The sequence below is a fragment of the Amphiura filiformis genome, chromosome 7, assembly GCF_039555335.1.
Source record: "Amphiura filiformis chromosome 7, Afil_fr2py, whole genome shotgun sequence".
Taxonomy (NCBI): domain Eukaryota; kingdom Metazoa; phylum Echinodermata; class Ophiuroidea; order Amphilepidida; family Amphiuridae; genus Amphiura; species Amphiura filiformis.
This window is the reverse complement of record NC_092634.1, coordinates 63,355,705-63,378,815: the sequence shown is the minus strand read 5'-3', so window position 1 is coordinate 63,378,815 and position 23,111 is coordinate 63,355,705. Positions and strand designations below refer to the sequence as shown.

Here is a 23,111-nt window from a genome sequence, read left to right as displayed (position 1 = left end):
AGCGCAAACCCTAATCAACCTACATAAACCTGCGCTGTGTCACATCCTTCCCCAGATTCTTCCCCAACTGGAGTCCCAAAAAATGAACCCAAAAGGGGGAAATGTTATGCTGGTTGCTACCTACATGAATTTTTCCAAATTTTTTTTCTTGTTCCCTTCCTTCCCTGACTGATTATAGGCAAACATTTGTCAGACCCAGGAACTTTTTATACAACTGTTAGGCTAATTGTGAGTTGTTCTATTCTGTCTTCCCCACAAACATCAAATTCTTCCCCAGATGGTACAGTCTGGACACTGAACCATTTTATCTATAAAGGACTAATGGTTTAAAGTAAAGCCACGATTTCTCTGCGATACGGAAAAACGGAAAAATTCACGGAATTCGGGGTATGCTCACGGAAATTTGAAAATGCCACAAAATAGTGAAAAACTGTATAAAATATCTAACTTTTGTGTTGATTTGCAAAATAAAACAAAGAAATGTGATTATTTAGCAGTAATCAATCATTAAACAATCCATTCTAGCATTAATGCTAAGCCTACGATGCAAGATTCTGGCCATACTACAGTAAAAGGTAAGACAAATACACTTTTAAAACATGTTTGTTTTAACATTTCATACTTTATAGTGGAAAACAGGAAATCACGGAATCGTCCAATTTGTAACACGGATTTTAAATTTTGTAACACGGAGAAATCGTGGCTTTAGTTTAAAGGGAAGACAGACAGTCAAACACCTCTAGGCTCTTTATTATTTTCAGGGCTGTGATTTATCATTTTGTGATAGTTCAGCTTTTTTGTTCAGTTTGATTTTCAGCTTGTACAAAAAGTATAGGATCTTCCCAAATTACAGTACAGCTTTTTGCTAGATATTTTCAGCTTTTTGCTAGATATTTCAGCTTTTTGCTTGCTTTTTTCAGCTTCTTGGTAACTGTTTTCAGCTCTTTTATATGTGATGACTCATACCCCTGAATTATAAAGCCTTAGAATTAAAACTCCTCTGTAGCAGAGTTTGTAGATTGCCAAACTATTGCCTACTTGTCTGGAAAATACTTCAGGGATTGCGTTTTGAGGAGAGCAAGAGCAAGAGCTCTCTACTGCTCTCCTTAAATCTGAAATAGGAGAGTGATTTTTAGCTCTCCTTAGTTGACCATTCTCATACCTACCTCACAGTCATGAATATGTTCATTAGGTGACAGCAGGTCAAACTCGTGACCCCGATCTAGGTCAGATATCACAGGTGTCTTGTCAACGATGAACTCTTGAGGGCGCTTCCAATGATCTACACGATGACGCAGTGAAGGTGGCATCTCTATGCGACCTTCTGGATCATCAAAGAAATGTTGCTGCGTTGGTAAACAAGAAGAAAATTTAATTAGTTCAAACAATATAATTCAAATATCTTTCTACAAAGGTCCTATAGCAAGCAATTGGATTATTATTAGCCTCTTGCAGTTGAAATCCATATACCCCCTAATAATGGGGTTACCTGAATGGGTGAATCCATTTGAATATCTACACCCCCTGTGTGGGATATTAAGGTATATGGATTTCAACTGGAAAGTCCACTGCATAAACATGGGCACCCAAAGTAACAACCCCATCATCAGGTCTGGAAAAAGTGGAATATCCAGGAGGCTCATTCCAGGGAAGTTTCAAAAGGAAAGAAAACATTTCGGGATCTGGTGGTAAAATGTTGAGTAAAACTTGGCTTATTTTCACAGGAAATAAAACATTTTTCCAGCCCTGAACAACCTCCCCCCCCCACTTTTCCATGATGCACTGAAGAAAGATTCCTGGGGAAGATTCTTTCTAATGGTGTATACCATATACATTAAATGCTTGAGTAGTACTACTAAATAATTAAAAAGTACAACTTTGATTATGCAAAGAAAGTTTGCATATAAACTCATTAATATGCATAAATATGCAAATAACATGACATAAAACAATACAGCACAAGAGGTCATTATACTCTATAACCCTACCAAGTTATATACAGTTATACAATGTTCCTGTAATTTTAAAAGGAATTCCTTGTAAAAAACAACTATAGATCTGTTCAACGCTGCTTATATGTGGCTACTTACCATACTGCTGGGGCTTTTGCCCTTTTCCTTCTCCTTGGCTTTGTGAGGAGTATCCTGCGAAAGAGAAACAGTAACATTAGTACTATTGCAAAGTGACTAAAGAGCAAATACATTCAGAAATATGTGCAATCAGTTCCAGCCAAATATACAGTAAATTAGCTCTAAATTTCAAACTGTCTGAATAAAATTGTTTTCTAAACCTTCAAATTTAGGATTATATTAGAGTCCGAAGTTTAACGGGAAAAAAATCACGGAATCGGAGGTACAACATGGAAAATGACATTTTTACATGATCTAACAAAAATTGTTAAAAGATAAGAGAAATAAATAATCATGAGTTGTGTGTGTCAATTTTTATGATAAAAATACTGTTACTGCCTTATATGAATCATATGGTTTTATTTGTAAAAACTCATATTGATCAACCCGCGATATTCAAAATTCCCAGGCGCCAAAATTGTCCAGTGCAATGACATCCCAGTAATACAATTAAGGCTGACAGCAATTGAGCACAAGTAACCATGACGTCATTACACTAGACAATATTGGGCGGGAGTTTTCAATATATCGCGTGTTGAGAGGCGGCTGTTTTTATTCATTTTTATGGTCAATATGAGTTTGTTTTAAATAAAACCATGTGAGGCATAATGTTGTGATTGCCATCCAAACATCGTAAGTCTGCCTAATATCTTGCCTTCAATATGATCTTTGGGTGACAGATCAAATGGTCTTTGGGTGACAGAGCATGTGTTCGGAAAAAAATATGGGGTCTTTGGGTGACAGCGATGCTGAAAATGGGGGTCTTAACAGCCCTACATACGCGTCACCTCCAAAGTTGGAGTGCCCCCCCCCCCCGGATTCCAATATTGAGCATATTGATCACGATATTGAACACTTTATTGTGACATTAATATCATTGTTTATACATTGTAAGCTTTATTCATGAAACATGGATTTACAAATTTTACAACACGGAAAATGGATTTTAGAAAACGGTAAACTTTGGACTCTAGATTATGATATGATGATTTTTAAATTTCGTATCTTAATTTTAACAAGCAAGTGCCCCTGAAAATGGCTGACTTAAGTGCCCATGGTGCTAATTAGGAACAAATAGGGTACATTATGCCCAACAGAGACTGGACCACAGTCTGTGCTTGCTATAGTGTATATCCTACTACTGTATAAGAATCTGTTTGTGTGTTTGTGTATCTGTTTGTCTGTCCGCCTCTTTTCTCGGAGACCGGGGTCGCGCGTTCCTCAAACTTGGTGGGTGGGTGCAGCTTGGTATGAGGAAGAACCAGTTTATATTTTTTAAGGTCAAAGGTCAACGACCAGGTCAAGTGCAATTGAAGTCTAATTTCAAATTGCTCCTATGTAGCTCAAACTTGGTGTGTGTGTTGACCTTGGACTAACAAATAAAAGTTTCCACGGTGACCTTTACGTCAGACCTACGGTTAAGAGGTCATAGGTCAAAAAATGTAGAAATTTTAAATTGCCTCTATGGAGCTCAAACTTGGTGGGTGAGTGGACCTTGGACTGACAAACAAAAGTTTCCACGGTGTCCTTTTCGTCAGATCTACGGTTAAGAGGTCATAGGTCAAAAAGGGTAGAAATTTCAAATTGTCTCTATGGAGCTCAAACTTGGTGGGTGAGTGGACCTTGGACTAACAAACAAAAGTTTCCACGGTGACCTTTTGTCAGACCTACGGTTAAGAGGTCATAGGTCAAAAAATGTAAAAATTTCAAATTGCTCATATAATGGAGCTCAAACTTTGTGGGTGGGTGTAACTTTTGCCAAGGAAGCTCAGGCTTGCGTTTGTGAGGTCATCCATGGTCAAAGGTCAGGTCAAATTTCAAATTGAGGGCGAAAGTCGGTTTAAATTGCAAAAAGCTGCAATTGAGCTCAGCTGTGAGGAAAGTGATCCCAGCCAAAGGACACACCCTGATTTTGAGATCTGCAAAAGCCAATAACCATGATAGCCGAAAACCGCGAAATACGGGTAACCGCCTATCCTACTATAATTCACCAGAATCTGTCTGTTTGTGTGTTTGTCTGTCTGTTTGTCTGTCCGCCTCTTTTCTCGGAGACCGGGGTCGCTGTTCCTCAAACTTGGTGGGTGGGTGCAGCTTGGTATGAGGAAGAACGAGTTTATATTGGTTAGTGGGTCAAGGTCACCCAAGGTCATCCAGGGGTCAAATTAGTAAAAACTGTTTTTCTCGGAGACTGGGGGTTGCACGTTCCTCAAACTTGACGGGTGGGTGCGTCTTGACCCGGGACAGAACAAGTTTGTATTGGTTAGTGGGTCAAGGTCACCAGAGGTCATCTAGGGGTCAAATTAGTAAAAACTGTCATATGGGCATGAAACTTGGTGGGTAGGTGCATCTTGACCTAAGACAGAACAAGTTTGTATTGATTAGTGGGTCAAGGTCACCCAGGGGTCATCTGAGGTCAAATTAGTAAAAACTGTTTTCCGCCTATTTTCGCGGAGACTAGGGGTCGCACATGGCTCAAATTTAGTGGGTGGGTGCATGTGGACCTCAGACAGAACAAGTTTGTTTCAGTTAGTGGGCCAAGATCACCCGAGGTCATCCAGGGGTCATCTGAGGTAAAATTAGTAAAAACTATCGTATGGGCATGAAACTTAGTGGGTACAGTCAACTTTTAGAGTCAAATTTTTGGAAGGTCATTTTGGGGTCATCCGGGGTCACCCAGGGGGCATCTGAGGTCAAATTAGTAAAAAATGTTGTATGCACATGAAACTTGGTGGGTACAGTCATCTTTTAGAGTCAAATTTTTGGACGGTCATTTTGGGGTCATCCAAGGTCAAATTACTAAAAACTGTCGTATGGGCATGAAACGTGGTGGGTACAGTCAACATTTAGAGCCAAATTTTGGAAGGTCATTTCGAGGTCACAAGGGTTCATCTGAGGTCAAATTAGTAAAAACTGTCCTATGGGCATAAAACTTGGTGAGTACAGTCACCATCAGCCAGGTAATCGCGACAGCCGAGAACCGCCAAATACGGGTAACCGCCTAGTTTGCATAATTTGAAACACTTGTGTACCTAACTGACACAGCAAAAAGTTTTTGATTTTGAACAAATAGTTTATAGCTTAAATAACAATAGTGCCACACAGATTTCTCTTTCCTTTTTTTTTTTTCTTCTAAAACAAATAGACCACCATTAAACCTAACAATCTGATTGACTGAAGGGGCTGTCAGTGTCAATACGCCGTAGAAGTGAGTTCATATAATCGGAATTAAGTACCATATAGCAATAGATGAATACAATTTTTGAATATACCGCGCTGCACTGCAGCAGGTTGCACTCATTACCTGTTTTCAATCATAATTATAATAGATTGAATACAATACCGCTCTTTTCAAAGAGATTAATCTTACAGGTGTTGACATCTATGGTTCAATGCATCGGTACCGCATGAACGTTGCAGTGCGGGGCGATATAGCCAAAATTGTATTCATCTATTGCTATGGTAGTTAATCCGATTAACTACGTCACTTCTACAGCGTATTCTCAGAAATGTATTACAGTAAAATAAGTGCCATAACTTCTAAATTATTCATGCACAACATTCAGTTTCAGTTCAGTTTCAGTTCCCCCACCCCAAATTTTAGGAGACCATTTTCATAACGTTACTCACCCATTTTTCTGAGTTGATGTCTGCATCATTCCACTCAGGCCATATAACCAACTTTTGTTTCTTGCTTTCTTGCTGACCAATAACACTGGCTGCTATGGACGCAGCTCTGTAAAGAAACCAAAAAAATTATGAATTATTAATTGAAAAAGAACTACATTTTTTGTAGTCTTTACACAGAAGTAATACTCTAGCCACTGTCTGTGCCACTCACAAACTTTGAGTATGTTATCGCGAGTCTAGCCCAAATGGCTGGCATGGGGCGCTAAGTAAAAATTTTCAACATACAATTTCATATACAAATGAAAGTTGATGTCATGTTTCCCGTCACTTTTTTGAGGCGACTCTTTCATTACTCATTATTCATTATTTTTGAACATTCATCACATGCATTCTGTGGCCCTCGCAGATTTTGATGAGTGTCATTGAGCGGATAGTGCTGGACCAAGAGAAACCAGACCTGCTTGTTGACACTCCCCCCCTTTTTCCTATATATTTTTACCATTGCTGAAGTAGGTGTTGTTTTCCAACAACAGTTATGGAAGATATACAAATGTAGGCAAAGCATTATACAGATAGGTTTCAAAATAAGTGTACCCTAGCCAATTCTACAATGTATTTGAAACCCCTACTCCCTCTGTGTAAGATTTTAGCTAAATCTTCCACATGGGGAGTTTGGATTTCAAATGGAATAGTGCAATTCATGTATTGATACAAACCTTGCAAATTTGCTTTTTGCTAATGCAGCAAATGCCATAATAATATAGTATATTATACAAGTACAAATAGTCTACAATGCTGCAAGCTGCACAAGTGTGTTCAACTCAATATCCCGGGCTCAATATCTCTCACTTTGACAAGTTTATGGAACTATGTGCTCTTTGGCAAGAGACATATAAAAGTGATAAAAACTATTATAGCTGTAGCAAGATGATATACATTGATCAACATGTAGCAAATATCATGTGTAATTGTCAAATTCATAAATATATCCACATTTACAAGTTTATCTCCTGAGCCCTTCTGTAAGATGTGCTGATCAAGTACAAACTATTCTATGGTGCTGCAAAGTATACCAGTACCAGTTTGTCAAACTCAGTTCATATGGCTCTATCCCATGTGCTCTCCCATTACATGTGCATACAAAAGTGTCAAAAACTGTAGTAAGGTGCTCTCCATTCATCACCATGCAGCAAAAATATATTGCCTGTTCTTGTCAAACTCATATCCACTTGACAAATTTATAGTTCTATCTCCTGGGCTCTTTTATAACATACAAAAGCGTTAAAAACTGTACGTAGCACGGTGTTCCCCGCTGATCAACACATAGCTATAACTGTGAAAAGTATATTCTATGACCAACAGGTTTATAAGTCTATCTCCTGTGCTCTACTAACTATATCAAGTACATACAAAAGCGTTAAAAATGTAGCAAGATGTTCCCTGTTGATCAACATGCAGCGGTAACCATGAAAAGTATATCATATGACCAACAAGTCTGTTTATACATCTAGTATGATCTACACACAAGTGCTAAAAACTGAAGCAATGATTTCCTTGTTAACCAACATGTACAGAGAAAACCATGAAAGGTGTATTATATGAACGTTGTTAGAATAAATTCCTGCAAGCAAGGTTAGGCCAACACAAGAAATGATAGAAACTTTACACCAACTTCTAATGTTACATGAAGAATGCCTACGAAGAATATATCATGATATAGCAGCAGTTTCCGCTGCAATTATATCACTCAAGATAATTTAATCCTACAGTAGTTTGAGAAGAATATATCGCTGCAATTTCCACTCCAATAAGTCACTCAAGATTCCTACAGTAGTTTGAGAAGAATATATAGCTGCAATTTCCACTCCAATAAGTCACTCAAGATTCCTACAGTAGTTTGAGAAGAATATATAGCTGCAATTTCCACTGTAATTAAAATCACTCAAGATTCCTACAGTACATGTAGTTTGCTGCAATTTCCACTGTAATTAAGTCACTCAAGATTCCTACAGTAGATCGAGGAGAATATAGCTGCAATTAGTCACACAAGATTCTATAGTAGTTCGAGAAGAATATATAGCTGCAATTTCCACAGCACAAGTCTCAACATTCCTATATAAAGCACAGAAGACCACGGATGAGTAGACCGAGCTGATAACTGGCAGTTCCCTGATTGAAATATTTGCTTGAAATCCATCAAGTTTGAGTATTTTAAGCAGCAAAGATCTTAAACCATAACTTGATACTTAAGATCAACAAAATGCTGCGGTACAACACTGCTCACCATCCACCTATACACTATTTTCAAATGGCAAGCTTTATAAGCCTACAGAATCTCGGACATACAAACGGTATTAAATATGCGTATTAACTTGTTGGTGACAAAATCACATCTGCAAAGCAATCATGATCACGTCAATTTCTTATTAAAACCTGACAAAGCCATACACAATGCTTGTTCAGCAGTCACACGCTTGACAACCCAAACAGTTCTATAATTACCGGTATAGCATTGATTACAATCACTGTTTAATTAAGAGTTTATAATTGACTTCTGATTGCTCATGTGACTATAATAGTAGTATGCAATTAAAAACTGTTACACTTGGAACAACAAACCCAAAATATAAAGTTCAGTTTAATAGACATGTTATCAACTTAAGTTACTGTGGCTTGGTATTAATTATAGAGGAGGATGAGGAAGAAGGATGAAGGAGGAGGAGGAGGAGGAGGAAGGAGGAAGAGGTAAATGAGGAAAGAGGAGGAGAAAGAGGAGAAAGAATAAAAAGATGAAGAGAAGGAAGAAGAGGAGCAAGGAAGAGGAGGGCAGAGGCAGAAGAGGAGGAAGTAGATGGAGGAAGTAGATGGATGAAGGAGAAAGAAGAGGAGGTGGATGAAGAGGACAAGGATGAGGAGCAAGGAGCAAGGAGGAGAAAGAGGAGAAATAATATTCAATAAAAAGATGAAGAGAAGGAAGAAGAGGAGGAAGAAGAGGAGCAAAGAAAAGGAGGGCAAATGCAGAAGAGGAGTAGGAGGGAGGTAGATAAAGGAGAAAGAAGAGGAGGAGAATGATGAGGATGAGGAGCAAGGAAGAGGGAGGAGGCAGAAGTGGAGGAGTAAGAGGAGGAGGTGGATGAAGGAAAAAGAAGAAGAAGAGGAAGAGGATGAGGAGGGAGAAGAGGAGGGAGAGGAGAATGAGCAATGAAGGATGCTTTTAAAGAGATTGTTTTGTTGCCCTCTGAGATGTTGACAATTGAGAAAGAGGTTTTACTTTACAAAATAATGCAAAATTGGTGATGAAGATGAAGATGGAAGATTGAAGATGGAAGATAGAAGATGGTGATGATGAAGATGATGACGATGCCAACGACAACAACATCTAAAACAGAAAAATATTAAATTACAACTACAAACCTAAGAGATCTGATATAATTTCTCGAAGGAGCCATCATCCCTGACCTATCCTTACTGATCATGCTTAACAAATGTCAGAAATATCAAGTAAAATAATCATACTGTAATGGCTATGCAATCATTCATACTGTATCTCACCATTTCCAAGTATTTGAATAGGCTATTCATATGATACTTTGCAAACACTTTATCGCTATGCATAATTGGTAAAATTATTGTTACCCTGTAACTACATTGTAACTATCTTTGCACAACCAACTCTACACAACACAAACAGGGATACCACCATCAAGCTAGCGATGTTATTAAAACGTATTATACCCTTTATAATGACCAGACAAACGGTTTGCTGGAAACCTATAGACGAATCCAACCAGCCAAGTCATGGTCAGGATTTGGTCGGCCATTATTGGGTCCCCGCAGCACCTAACTGGTGTTGTGACTACCCAATTGGGTGGATTAAAGCCGCTTAAAATTCAATGTTAGATTCTTTTGTGTTGTAAACTGTCATCATTCTTTTGTCTATGTGTAACACGGGTGATAGAATGCAGTTTAAAATACCCTCCAAGGCCGCATCATTTCACATTTAGGCTCTGGGCTGGCTGCCATTGAGGTGTAGGAATGCGTGAAATTTGATTTGTCATAAATATAGCATCCAATATATTTGTAGTCATATTGCAAGGAGACACTTGTTTTATATAATTCCCTTCGCAAATGGGAAGGAAAGTAGGAAGGAAAAAATATAATAATAAATAATAGGCCTAATAATAATAATAATAGCGACGAGGCACATATCCACTCAATTAAAAGCGCTCAAGGCACTAAAACAAAAGACAAAAACTGGACAATAGACAAAGAAAACTGGAAGAAAGAAAGAAAGAAAGAAAGAAAGAAAGAAAGAAAGAAAGAAAGAAAGAAAGAAAGAAAGAAAGAAAGAAAGAAAGAAAGAAAGAAAGAAAGAAAGAAAGAAAGAAAGAAAGAAAGAAAGAAAAGAAAGAAAGAAAGAAAAGAAAAGAAAAGAAGGAAAAAAGGAAGGAAGGAAGGAAGGAAGAATGTGTGCTAAACCGGAGGTCACTCCCATTGTGGCCTGTACACCATCCGCGATAATGAAAAGCAGCGTAAAAAGGGTTTTTAGTGGGTAGGCACGATCTGTGGCGTATCGTGTTTAGGGTGTCCAAAACATGAAAAATTGGAAAAAGGGTAGCAAAATTGCAATTTCTAAATACGCGGAAATGAAATTTAGGGTATGAAATTTGATGTTAGGAATGAAATCCCTGTTTAGGGTGTCGTTTTAGCGAAGGGTTAAATCCTTGTTTACTGTTTAGGGTGCTTTTCAAAAGTTGATTATCATGGATGGTGTACAGGCCACAATGGGAGTGACTTCGGTGCCAGCTTATTTTACCATCGGATCATGCGGAAAACTTGCGCTTGCAATCAGTCATTTGTTGCTAATATCGATTTTGAGATATTAGTAGTCTTCAACTTCCTTGGTGTTTTATTGTTCTGATCAACATATCTCTGGAACCTAAAACATCCAATCGCGGTGGAGTTTTCATCAAAATAAAGCTCTGAAAATGATCTATTTCATGCAATTGAAAATTGAATTTTAATTTTGATGAAGACCACATCAAAAAAAGCCAAATTTAATCCCTGGCACACATACCTATCCACACACAAATAATAGTCTTCTTGTTTGACAGTTGCTTTAAAGAAGATTTTCAACAATGGGGGGTTGACAAAACCAACTTTTATTGATGATGATCTGTTCTAGGGGGTGCCCAAGGAGATTACCCCCTCAGAGTCAGAAAATTTGGTAAAAAACAGGTTAAAAACTGCCATTTGCTGAAGGGTATTTGAGCCCCCCCCCCCCAGGCTCCGAAGCCCATGTTTGACTTATATTTCAAGGCGTATCGTAATGTACTGGTATTTAAACAATGGGTTAATAGTTAGTTTGAAATTGATTACCAAATGATAGCCATTATCAATGGTAATGTTTGATCACATTTGGCTATTCAGTTGATCACACACCCCTGTGGAAGACATGACCTTAATCTTCCACACAGGGAGTGCGTATGAATTTCCAAAAGGTTACCTGAATGAGTGACTCCATTCGAAATCTACACCCCCTGTGTAGGAAATTACGGTCATGTCTTCCATTGAGGGTGTATGTATTTCAACTGGAATAGCCCAATTATTAGTTTACTTGTACTTTTGTATCTACATTCCTTATTTGCCAACACTCAAAGTGTTGAGACAGCAAATAGATAAGTAACTCAAATGTCACTTATAAAAATGTCATCATTGTGCTTGGTTGCACCAATGTTGCCAACACACAAGTGTTCTAATTGACAGTCATGTTAGTTTTTGGTACCCATATATTGACAGTACTTTAATAGCGGTGACCAAATTTTGTCTTATTTCAGCCTTTAAAGATATTTTGTAAATTTCAAATATTATATATTGCAATCTAAGCGTCATATGTTTTGTGAGCCAGCAGGCCTAGCTGTAGCCAGACTTACCAGTCAAAGGGTTTGATTCACGGACGTAACCAGGAGTATTGTTAAAATAAAGGGGATTCTTGCATGTTAGCGACGCAGGGGGTATGGGTTGGAAAAATTGTCAAAATGGGGCCCAAATTGAAGCCATCAACTACACCATTTCTACAACAATTCTCAAAATGTAGGTTTAATTTGCCCAGTTTGGGGATTTATCTGTAATGATAATAACTAACTTTTGGAAGGGTGGAACAAGCGGCAAAGCAGAGTGGCAAAGCTGCAACATTGAGCCACTTCGCAGTGAGTACATGTCACCATTCTGGTTTCTGTGAGAGTGTGGCACCCAGTAGTTTCTCTCCCTATGAGGCGCTTGCACGAAAGGTTAAAAGGTTGATAAAAATGACCTGCATTGAGAGTCAGTCAAGTGCGGTGGAGGACGGACAAACTACTATCATCCTCTGTGAACCTTTGGCGCATTATTCAAACCCATGCTTTGTAAGGAATATTAGCACTCTGTAGGTGATATTTCATTTTCACGTGCTCCAATATCGTTGTTGTGCCTCCAGTAGGGTAGGGGGATAATAGGGGTAAAAACACAGTTTTTGGAAATTAATTACACCCACTTCAGGGGTGGTGCATTGGGTAATTTGAGAAACCTACATACCAAATTTGGGCATATTGCATGAAAAAAACCCTTGCCCCCTGCCAAAAAACGAAATGTGCAATTTACCCTATGAATTACACACAAAATCCCCATTGTACGAATCTATATTACACAATGTACTGTTATTCAATCTGGTTGCAAAGTGCTAGCAACATATGTGTTGTAAAATATTTGATGTGAGTGATTTGTTTGTGTCCTGAACCAGGTTGGAAACATCATTATATGTATATTATGTAATAAATACCCTCTTATGTAACATCCCACTAAAGATAAGGGGTAAATTCAGAAATGTACTCCCTGGAAACACCAGCAGGTCAGCTCTTTTGTGGCAGTCACACTACACTGGGCTTCAACAGTGCAATGAATAAGGTCATGAGGTTGGTAGAGGCAGCTATGAAGATAGAACAGGTGTTGACGGGTTTCATGGTAGATCTAGAGTTAGACAGTAAGAATGCCAGTCTAGCAGGGCAAGCACTGGACATGTGCCTCAAGCTGGTAGCTCCTGAATACTCTCAAAAACCTTTGAACTGCTACAAGGAATTCCTTCTCTTCCTGGAACAAAGGCATGTGTCCAGTGTACTGTTTGCCTACAAGGACAGCAGATTTAGATGCCTCTCCAGGGCAGCAGCCGTCCTAATCTACAACTATGACCACTTGACAGAGTCCAATCCTTAGTCAGAATCCTCACATCAACAACCGATTTGCCTGCCTCGTCAGAGAAGTTTTGGAGCTTCCTTACCTTAAAGTAGCTCTTGTGGTGTTTGCCTACCTGGGTGTGCACTTGGTGGAGCCGTTCAATGCTAGAACAACCGAGAAAGATGCTACCCATACTCAACTCCAAGAATTCTACAAAGGATTGCATGCAGGTTTGAGTCAGCCTATCAGTGAAGACTTTACAAGATGCATCAAGCCTGAATACCCCGGTGTATCTGATGATCTATTCTCCAGTGTGAAGAAGACCTATAATGAGGAAGTCCTCTACCCTGTCAATGAGCTTGCTGAGGAACACATTGAAGAAGTGAAGAAGCTGACCCACTTAATGCTACCCCACCTGCAGACTGTCCTAGCAAGGCAGAGGAAGGACTACCGAATTGATGTGGAAGCATTCCCAATGGAATATCCAGTGAGTAACCAAGCAAGTGACATTGATGCAATACCGGTTCACAATATTGGCATGGAGAGACAATATGGGACAGTAGATTACAGGCAGAGAAAGCTACGCACATTGAAAGCAGTCAGCAGGTCAGTCATACTTCAGAAGAGCCAGGAACTGAGAGCAGGGCAAGTTCCTTCCTTCCACGGCTTCAAGGCAGCAGCAGAAGCTAAGCGGGAGCTTGAACTCAACTGGAGTAAATACATGAAGGACAAATTTAAAGTAGGTGCAGAACAGAGACAAGAAATGGCTCAAAGGAATGAGAGGAAGAGGCTGGACATGCTAGACCAGCTCAAGTCGTGCGGTGGTCCCTTCACGGACAGTGTGGACGTTGAGCCCTTTCTAGCAGACTCAAGTGTGGATGGTGGTACAAAGCAACAGAGGATGAAGCTTGAGATACAGTTTGCCAGAGAAAGTACCACTCTCCTTCCTAAGGTGGACCCCATTTTCAGAATAATGGTAACACTGCCGAGTGGAAAGGGGAAATTAAAATCTGTGCAGGATTTTGGGGATGCCCTCATGGCCTACCTGGGGAGGGGAGGAGAAATGGCAGGACACTGTTATATTATGAGAACTTCCAGCAGACTCTCGATAAGCTGGCCTGTTAGAGCAATTGTTTATGTCAAGAAGTGAACATCATTTAACAAGGTGACCCTACTTTATCAGTTTATTTGAAGTCCCCATTTAATTACAAACTATATACACTTTCTGTATTTGCAGACATATGGGCACGTGAGAGTGGTGGTGACCCAATGACCCCCATAAGGTGGACATATATTCTGAAATTTTGGGGTCCTAGGGTAGTAGTGAGGTCTGAAGACCCCCAAATCTGTTTAGAATACAAATCTGTTCATGTGAGGTCAAGTAGTATACATAACTACCTTAGTCGATTTCATTAACGTGTTATCCTATTGACTCCTGTACTAATCTATACAGTTTGTGGGTGTTTTGGGGGCAAATTTTGATTTTCAAGGGGGCAAGGGTTTTTTTAAAGCCACAACATTACTGATGGTCTCAAAGTGCTTGTATTGATGGTCTTAATCATTTCCCAAGTGGGTGTCTCAAAATTCTGACTTTGCCATTTATCCCCCTAGGCTACCTCCAGGGCTATTGTCTGTCCAAATAACTTAGACACCCGGTTTTTAGGATATATTTCGAAAAGTTTTTACTTTGGCAAAAAGTCATGAAAGAAAAGTTGCTAAACACGGTCAGACCTAATAGAAATTATTAGTAAAGCGATGAAAAAATATTCTTCCTTGTCTATTTTTATTCAATTTTGACCGATTTACAGCAAGATATCTGGGTCCAGCCGAATATTCCTAATGACTTGAAACTTTTGATGGGATAATCTATTTACAGTAAGGGGTGTTTGAACATTGTAATCATGCATATTTATCAGTGATGCCACCCTTTTTTCTTTGATCCTTTTACTAATTCACAATAATGGCGGTCTACTCAAATGCATTCAACAAAAACATGTTTGCAATCTACCGCGAGAGGTCGTCTCACACGCATAACAAATACACTACGATCAAATAGGTTGATGACAATATTTGATTGAATGGACTGCACTGTGCCATGATTTCGTGAAGGACACCGGTTCAAATCCTTTGTTTGGAGCCAATCAATAATTTCAGTTGGTGCATTATAACAAATGATAGGGCAATTTAGTTACTATGCTCTGGAGTGTATTGTGAATTATACTCCTCACCAATAACATCAGAACATTCATAGGGCATACAAAAGCATGCACAGAACAAGATTCAAATACTGCGCTGAATTGTTGTAATTGGTTAAGGGACAACTGGGATCACTGAGTTAATACACTAAGAATAAATATGCCAATTAGAAACACTGTCTGCATTTTATGAACTGAATTATATTTTTCATTTTTATAAAATGTTTTTGGTGAGGAGTATAATTAATTTACTATTCATCCATTCACTATCCAAAATCACAATACCTACAAATCTGTATAATGAGACCTTCCAAAATAGTGGTACCCAACTTCTACCGGATTATTTTTAAAGTGTTGAGAAAAACCTTCCAATTTCAATAGAATTTCTGGTAAACTCTCACTCAATGCTTTGGAAACACAAAAATCCCGTTAGGTCTCAGCGAATGTTAACACTTTTCTTTCATGACTTTCTTTGAAAGTGGATATTTTTTCAAATAAGTAACAAAAACTGGGTGTCTAAGTTAATTGGACAGACAATAGTGACCCATGGCATACAATGTACATGAAACCTCCCTAGATAGATAATAAAGTTACATACATGTATATTGCTGTTGCTGCAGGGGCGGCAAAATTTACATTTTCTGTAGCCCCCCGGATCCTTCGTGTGTTAACTAAATATACAAATCAAAACTTTCAGGGCTTCCCCACTTCACACGGGCCACCCCCCCTTCTCGCTCACACTCTGTGATTCGGCCCCATGTGAAAAATCTTCCTATTGCTAATAATAATATGGGCAAATTGATAAAACGATAAATCATAACCTCTTGTTGTTGGGACACATAATCAAATCAAAATACATAAGATAGAGTACACCCCGTCAGTCCGAAACACCGTCAGTCCGAAACACCGTCAGTCCGAAACACCGTCAGTCCAAATTTTTAGGGTTATAGGGTTAGGGTTCCTAACCTAACCCTAATGCTAACCCTAACCCTAAACCTAACCCTCTTACCACAACCCTAAAATTTGGACTGACAGTAGTTCGGATTGACAGGGAGACCCCTAAAGATATGAACAACACCAACCGAAAGAGTCGCCTAGCTGGCCTGTAGTGTCCATGCCTGCTTAAGATGCCTTTAGATCTTCCGTTGGTGTCGTCTGAATCCTCTTCTAAAGCTTCTGCAAGCAATACTGCATATGTACCCCACACCTTTTCCACCATGTTGGTAATAGTGTGCACTATAGTATTCCAAATTTTAGTTAATACATGTTTATTCCTGATAATGGTGTTACCCTCTAAACATTCCAAGTTTTAGTTAATCATGTAATTTCTTCCTGAAGTGGTGATGAAATTTGCCTCAAGTATCCCCAAGATTTAGGCAATCTTCCTGAATTGATAAGGGTGTTTCCAAGTACTCCAAGTATTAATAAATCATGTAAGTTCTTCCTGAAGAGAACATCCAAGCTTTAGTAAATCATGTCATTTCTTCCTGAAGAGAATGATCGATGTTAACATCCAACTTCCAAGAATTCCAAGTTTGAGCTAATCATGTACTTTCTTCCTGAAGTGGTGATGGTGTTAGCCTCAAAGTATTCACAAGTTTTTAGTAATCTTCCACAAGTGATGATGGTGTTAATAATATCCACGTATTCCAAGTTTTAGTAAATCATATCATTTCTTCCTGAAGTGATGATCATGATGATGTAAACATCTAACTTCCAAGTATTCAAGTTTTAGCTAATCATGTATTTCTTTCCTGAAGTTGTAATGATATTAGCCTCAAAGTATTTCCAAGTTTTAAAATAGGTAATCTTCCTGAAGTGATGAGGGTGTTAATATCCAAGTATTCCAAGTTTTAGTAAATCAAGTCATTTCTTACAAAAGTGATAATCGATGTTTTAAACAATAACATCCAACTTCCAGTTCCAAGTATTCCAAGTTTTAGTGAATCATATATTTCTTCCCAAAGTGATAATCGATGTTAACATCCAACTTGCAAGTATTCCAAGTTTTAGTGAATCATATATTTCTTCCTGAAGTGGTGATGGTGTTAGCCTCAAAGTATTCCCAAGTTTTTGGTAATCTTCCACAAGTGATGAGGGTGTTAATATCCAAGTGTTCCAAGTTTTAGTAAATCATGTCATTTCTTAGCCTCCAAGTATTCCAAGTTTAACTTAATCCCATTTTTTCCTGAAGTGATTTTGTTAACATCCATTCCAAGTATTCCAACTTTTTAGTTTATCATATATCTTCCTGAAGAGATGGTGTTATGTAATATCCACATATTCAAAATTTTACTTCATCATATTTTTTCCTGAAGCGATTGTGTTAACATCCAAGTATTCAAAGTTTTAGTTTATCTTATTTCTTTCTGAAATGATGATGATGTTGTACACCTCCATTAGTATTCCAAGTTACTATTTTGTCCTATATCATATCCTATATCATATGTATTTAGTACGTCCATGGTTTGAATACCATTACCAACAAAGTTGTTCTACCCTGCACCATCTTCATAATGTTATCTTTGTACCATGTCTATTCCATACATAATAGAGTGTTTGAAGTCACAATGGAGTGTTTGCTGAGTTGTAACTGCCTATTCACAAGAGCGGCTCTAATAAATGATTTTATTTTTCACATGATTTTTATTAATGATTTTTATATCAATAACTTAACCAAGGAGAACTAACCCTTGCCATGCTCACTTGATATTCATATGGTATAAATCAATGAGTCCATTCAAATGGGCTATTCCATTTAAAATTTGCACTACCCCTGTGGAAGACTTTGGAACTATCTGCCACAGGGGAGTATGATTTTCAGATAGAATGAGCCCATTAGGCAGCTCCATTTGGATTTCATACACCCTCTGAGAATGATTCAACCTGAATCTTCTCCTGAGGGAGAGCGAGTTTCAAATGGAGTTGCTAATGTGTTAATTCCATTTGAAATTCATACTCCCCCTGTGGAAGATATTTCCAAAATCTTCCACAGGAGGAGTATGGATTTTAAATGGAATAGCCCAATAATACAGTACTTGTGGTTGTCTGGACAGTTTAGATTATGAGGTCATCAAAACAGGTTTGGATGTCAGGAAGATTGATTTTGCGATGGAGGCTGCAAAAGAAGTTGGGAGTACATGATGTTTCTTTTGTTTTCCATTGTGGGGCAATATTGTAAATGTTCATGTCTTAGACACCCAATAGAATCAATTTTAATGTTGGATTCAGGACACATTGAAGTAATGCTCACATACAGGCAGACTAGACTTTATGCTCAAGTTTGGTTCGAGTAGGGAGGTGTTGCCATAGAATTAAAGAATTGGACCCAAGTACGATTTGCCAATTTTCCAAGAAAATTTGACCTATCACTATACCTGACCCTATTTATATGTCATTGCTACATATGTATGATCTGTGAAAGTGAGCCCAGGGGTATTCAAGTTTTGGCTTGGGTATAAGGAGGTGCCGCCGTAGAATCAAAGAATTGGACCCATCGATATAAGCTGATATCATTGCTATAGCCTGGGTACTCTAGTTTTGGCTTGGGTATAAGCATGGAAATACTATTTCCATGGTGGGGGTATAAGGAGGTTCCCCGGGGAGGTGCCATCACAGGATCAAAGAATTGGACCCATCGATATATACTAATTTACCAAGAAAATTGGACCCATCACCTGACCCTAAATACCGCTGCCCATATCATTCATTGCTGTATCATATGTACGGGCTTGTAAATGACACTGAGCCCATATGTATTGTCCTGTTGAAGTGAGCCTGGGGGTGGGGGTAACTCAAGTTTAGTTTGGGTAGGGAGAAACCCCAATTGTCTTAGTTTTTATAAATTTTCCCCCAACTTTGGGCAAAATTTCTAGATTGAGGCAACATTGGGCTATTTAAAAAAAATGTTGATAAAAGGACTCATGGATCCATATACCAAAATTGGCCTAGAAAAAGGGGTCATTGATATACCAGAAGGCCAAAAATGCTCCATGTTTGCAGCATGTCCCCATATGGTCATTTGTACTGATTACCCCCCCCACCACGGGAAGATGCCCCATCAGTAACCCAATTGCACAAGAATTTTTTTCCCCCCCCCCCCCCATTAGATTCAAAAGCATTTTGACTTTTTCTTTGACCATTATTATAGCAGTGAAAAGATAAATCTGTGTAATTTTAAGTCTAATCACAATAAATGACGTCAAAATATCCTTAAAGTGGTTCCAGAGTCATGTCCATCACAAAATATTCAATAAAGTATTTCTAGTTTAATTGATTACCATTGATTGATATTACCATCTTGATCACTATTATCCTTTTAAGGGCGTACTACACCCATATACTGGTTTGATTGGTCTAAATAAATATTTTTTCATTTATAGCTAGGCGATATATGCACGGATCATGTGAAATAAAAAAAAAATATGAAAAAAGAAGAAAAAAGTGCTTTTAAACAATTGTAGTAAGTCATTTTAGCCCTATATATATTTTGTTTACTGTATCCTAGTTACTCAGATGCGTGTTTCATAACAAACCATGATTTATTCTATTCAGCATGTTCAAGTAGGGTACATGAATAGAATACATTAAATCCTTTGTTATACTCTCTATAGAAAATCTAGTGGTGCATGCAAAATATATAAACACTTACACAATGGATGTATAGTCATTAGTCAATAATATTATAATGTGTTGTTAGGAGAAGAAAAGGCTATTAGGTCACCGTATGTCAGGTTATAGGTCAATTGGTTCAGGTCAAATTTAAGCATCAATTTTGAATACACATGTGAGAGTTTGTGATATCATAATGAGGAATAATTTTGATATTCTGTCTTTAACTGGATATATATCGAGAAGTGCAAGGTGGATATACTAATATACCTTGGGATGTAAATGGTGAGTACAATTTAGAATGCCTAGTTGAGACGGATTTCACAAATAAATATAAAATAGTTACCAAAATCACAAACGTTAAGCTTACGGAAAACTACCCAATATGGTGGTATAGGTGACAAGAAATACAATTTTTTTCAACATTGCTGTAGTATGGTTGTGGTAACCTGTTACCTGTGGCAGTGAAATAATGTCGCAAGTTAAAAATACAAAATATAGCTCAACATTGAAAATAGAAGCATTTTAACCAGTTCCTTTTGATAGTTGTGGAGCACCAAGTTCATGAAGTCATAAAAGAAATCAGGAACCACTTATTCCCATTTTACATATCAACTTTATTTCCCTAACATGTTAGCAACACATATCCAAAATTTTAACGAAATCCGTTGATAGTAAGCTTTCCAAAATGAAGTGAATTTAAATCATCAGTGATGTACCACCTTTTGGCTTCTACTTTTAAAAGCATGTAAGCTACGTTGATACCGATGCCACCAATAAAACGAGAAGATTTGCCCCTTCATTTTGCATACCACTTTGTCCAATTTTTTTTTTGTAATTTCTTAACAAAAAAAAAAAAAATGCAAAAAAAAATCAATGGGTGTAGTACCCCCTTAAGGATGACAACTTATAAGGGCTCGGTCACCCACCTTCGCACCTTTTGTGGGACCTGAGAGCACATGAGACACACCAAATTGCATTCTGAATGCGAGGAATGTCCTTCCAATATCAAATAATTTTGATTTCTTTTTAAATTCGCGATATAATACAAATTTTATGGCAAATTATTACAAATTGACATTTTTTATATTATCTTTGATTTAACAGTCCTTGAATATCTCAAAGCCCTGGCAGTTTCCCAAATGAATGCGGAATGCGTTTTTTTGGTGGTTTTTTTTTCAGTGTTCAAAAGTTCAGCATAAAATTGTTTTATACCTAAAAAATACGAGTATCGAATCAAGTAACTTTTCTTTCAAATTTGTCTAAGGTTTTCTTGATTTTACGACAAAAAACTATAAAAAAAGGAAATAAAAAACGAATTTGCCGTTTCAGCTGACATCGACGCGCTAAGAAAAACAAACATGCACAGCGGCTTTGAGACATAAGTATTTTCTTTTTTGACCTGATGTGCAGTCTACTTTGCCAGCCCCTTTTGAAATTTATATTGATGCCTCTGTGCAGAGCAGTCACTGGGGATATGTTGTGTTTCATTGAAGTGCATAGCTGGGGTAAATAGCTTATCAAAAAGCAGGGTTGGTGCGATTTAAATCAATTGATTTAAATCACAATTTAAATCAAACGATTTTTTTAAATCACTGATTTAAATCAACTTTTTCAGTTTTTACCATTTTTGATCAATTTAAATTAATTTCTATCTTGAATTGCCTGCTTTACTTCATTTGTAATGTTTCTACACCTTTTGGATACAATTAAATACCTCTATGATGTCATTTTATCTATTACTAAAAAATCATTTTCAAGGTGCAGAATTCAACAGGTTTTTTCCCATGATTTTACCAAATTTTTTCTTTGAAATTTTCACATCTGAAAAATTTGATTTTTTGTAAATACCTGATAGGATTGTGCATATGTCTAGCATTCCACTGGTCTCTTTAGACTTTATCATGGGGTATAGCAGTTCTTGGGATAAAAAAAATAAAAAACAATGGATTTAAATTTTTTTTTTTAAATCCAATATAAATCAAATAAATCGATTTTTTATTGATTTAAAACATTTTATCAAAAAGAGTCTCCAAAGCAGTCTAGATGATGTGCAGAAGTAACACTAACAGGAATAGCAGCGGAACAGTGGCAGCATCAGGGGTATCCCCGCATCTTGGGTTTTTCAAAATTATTTGATATCAGAAAGACATTCCATGTATTCAAAATGCAATTTGTGTCTGATGTGCTCTCAGGAGGTCCCACAAAAAATATGTGAAAACGTTGCTATCTGAACCCTTAGCCTAACCACTAAAAATCTTACAAGGAAAAGCCATGCGCATGCATGCATCTCATGTGATGCCGTGATGCAAGCACCTCAAGTCATATACGCACAGGTTCGTCTGGGCCAACGAATCAAATCCGGGGGTACTAAGTGATTTCTTTGTTTATCTTCTCTCCTTTTTCTTTCCCTGCCGATATCAAAAAACCCTTGCCAGGGTTAATAAATGATCACTTTTTTATATGCTGTCTGCAACACTTAAAAAACATTCAATAAAAAACATCATAGGTCAGATCAATCATCATCAATATTTGGATCAATTATGGACGACTGAGCTGAGACTGAGAGCAAGCATCTTTTGGAAGATTCTTAATCAATATACAATACTAGCTATTGTTTAGTTGATATTAATTAATCAATATAGCTTAATTTAATCTGACACAAGCTATTTCTGTGTCATTACACAATCAATTTACCATGGCTTCAGTTGACCAATGGGTAATTGCAAGTATTGCAACGGAAAGGTTAAGAACTAACTGGTTGAGGGCATGAAAAAAGTACAGCTTAAATTTGTTATGCATGGTAACCATTGTGAAGATCAAATGAATGCTCCCATGAAGCAAATTCAATTTCAATCAACATAATTGATTTTAACTTACATCCGTATTCAAGCAGTGATGTCACACAATGCCAAAAATTGCTCCCCCACACCTTTTGGCTTGCCAAAATATTCTTGCCTATGGCTCGAAAAAGTGGGGAATTTGGGAAGCTCCTTCCCAGGCAATGTTGGTGTTTGGAGGGAAATTCTGGTATTTGGAGGGAAATTGTGTCTTTTTTGTATATATAAAAAAACATGTTATAAATTGTGGAAAATGTTGTCGTCTGCTTCACATCATCTGCCGTATCTCGAAAGGCTGCCATTTATGATTTTTTTTATTATTGTCATCTAATTGTGTTGAGATACGCTGTAAAATTAACTTCATATACCGGTATTAATTTTGGGGTATTATCACAGTGTTACGATGAATTTACTATCTTATGTCCATTCGTTAAAGAAAGAAGCATGCTGAGAAGTAAAATAACAATATGAACACAATGATAATAAAAATCACACAAAGC

At 37.7% G+C, this 23,111-nt stretch overlaps 1 protein-coding gene across 1 annotated transcript in view; it reads right to left on the bottom strand.

Annotated features, from left to right (window-relative positions):
- Nucleotides 1-23,111, bottom strand: part of LOC140157456 (androglobin-like) — a 266,592-nt gene that overhangs the window by 148,266 nt on the left and 95,215 nt on the right. The window contains 3 exon segments of the mRNA XM_072180658.1: nucleotides 1,167-1,346; nucleotides 2,091-2,144; nucleotides 5,757-5,862. Coding sequence (XP_072036759.1) covers nucleotides 1,167-1,346; nucleotides 2,091-2,144; nucleotides 5,757-5,862 — 340 coding nt within the window.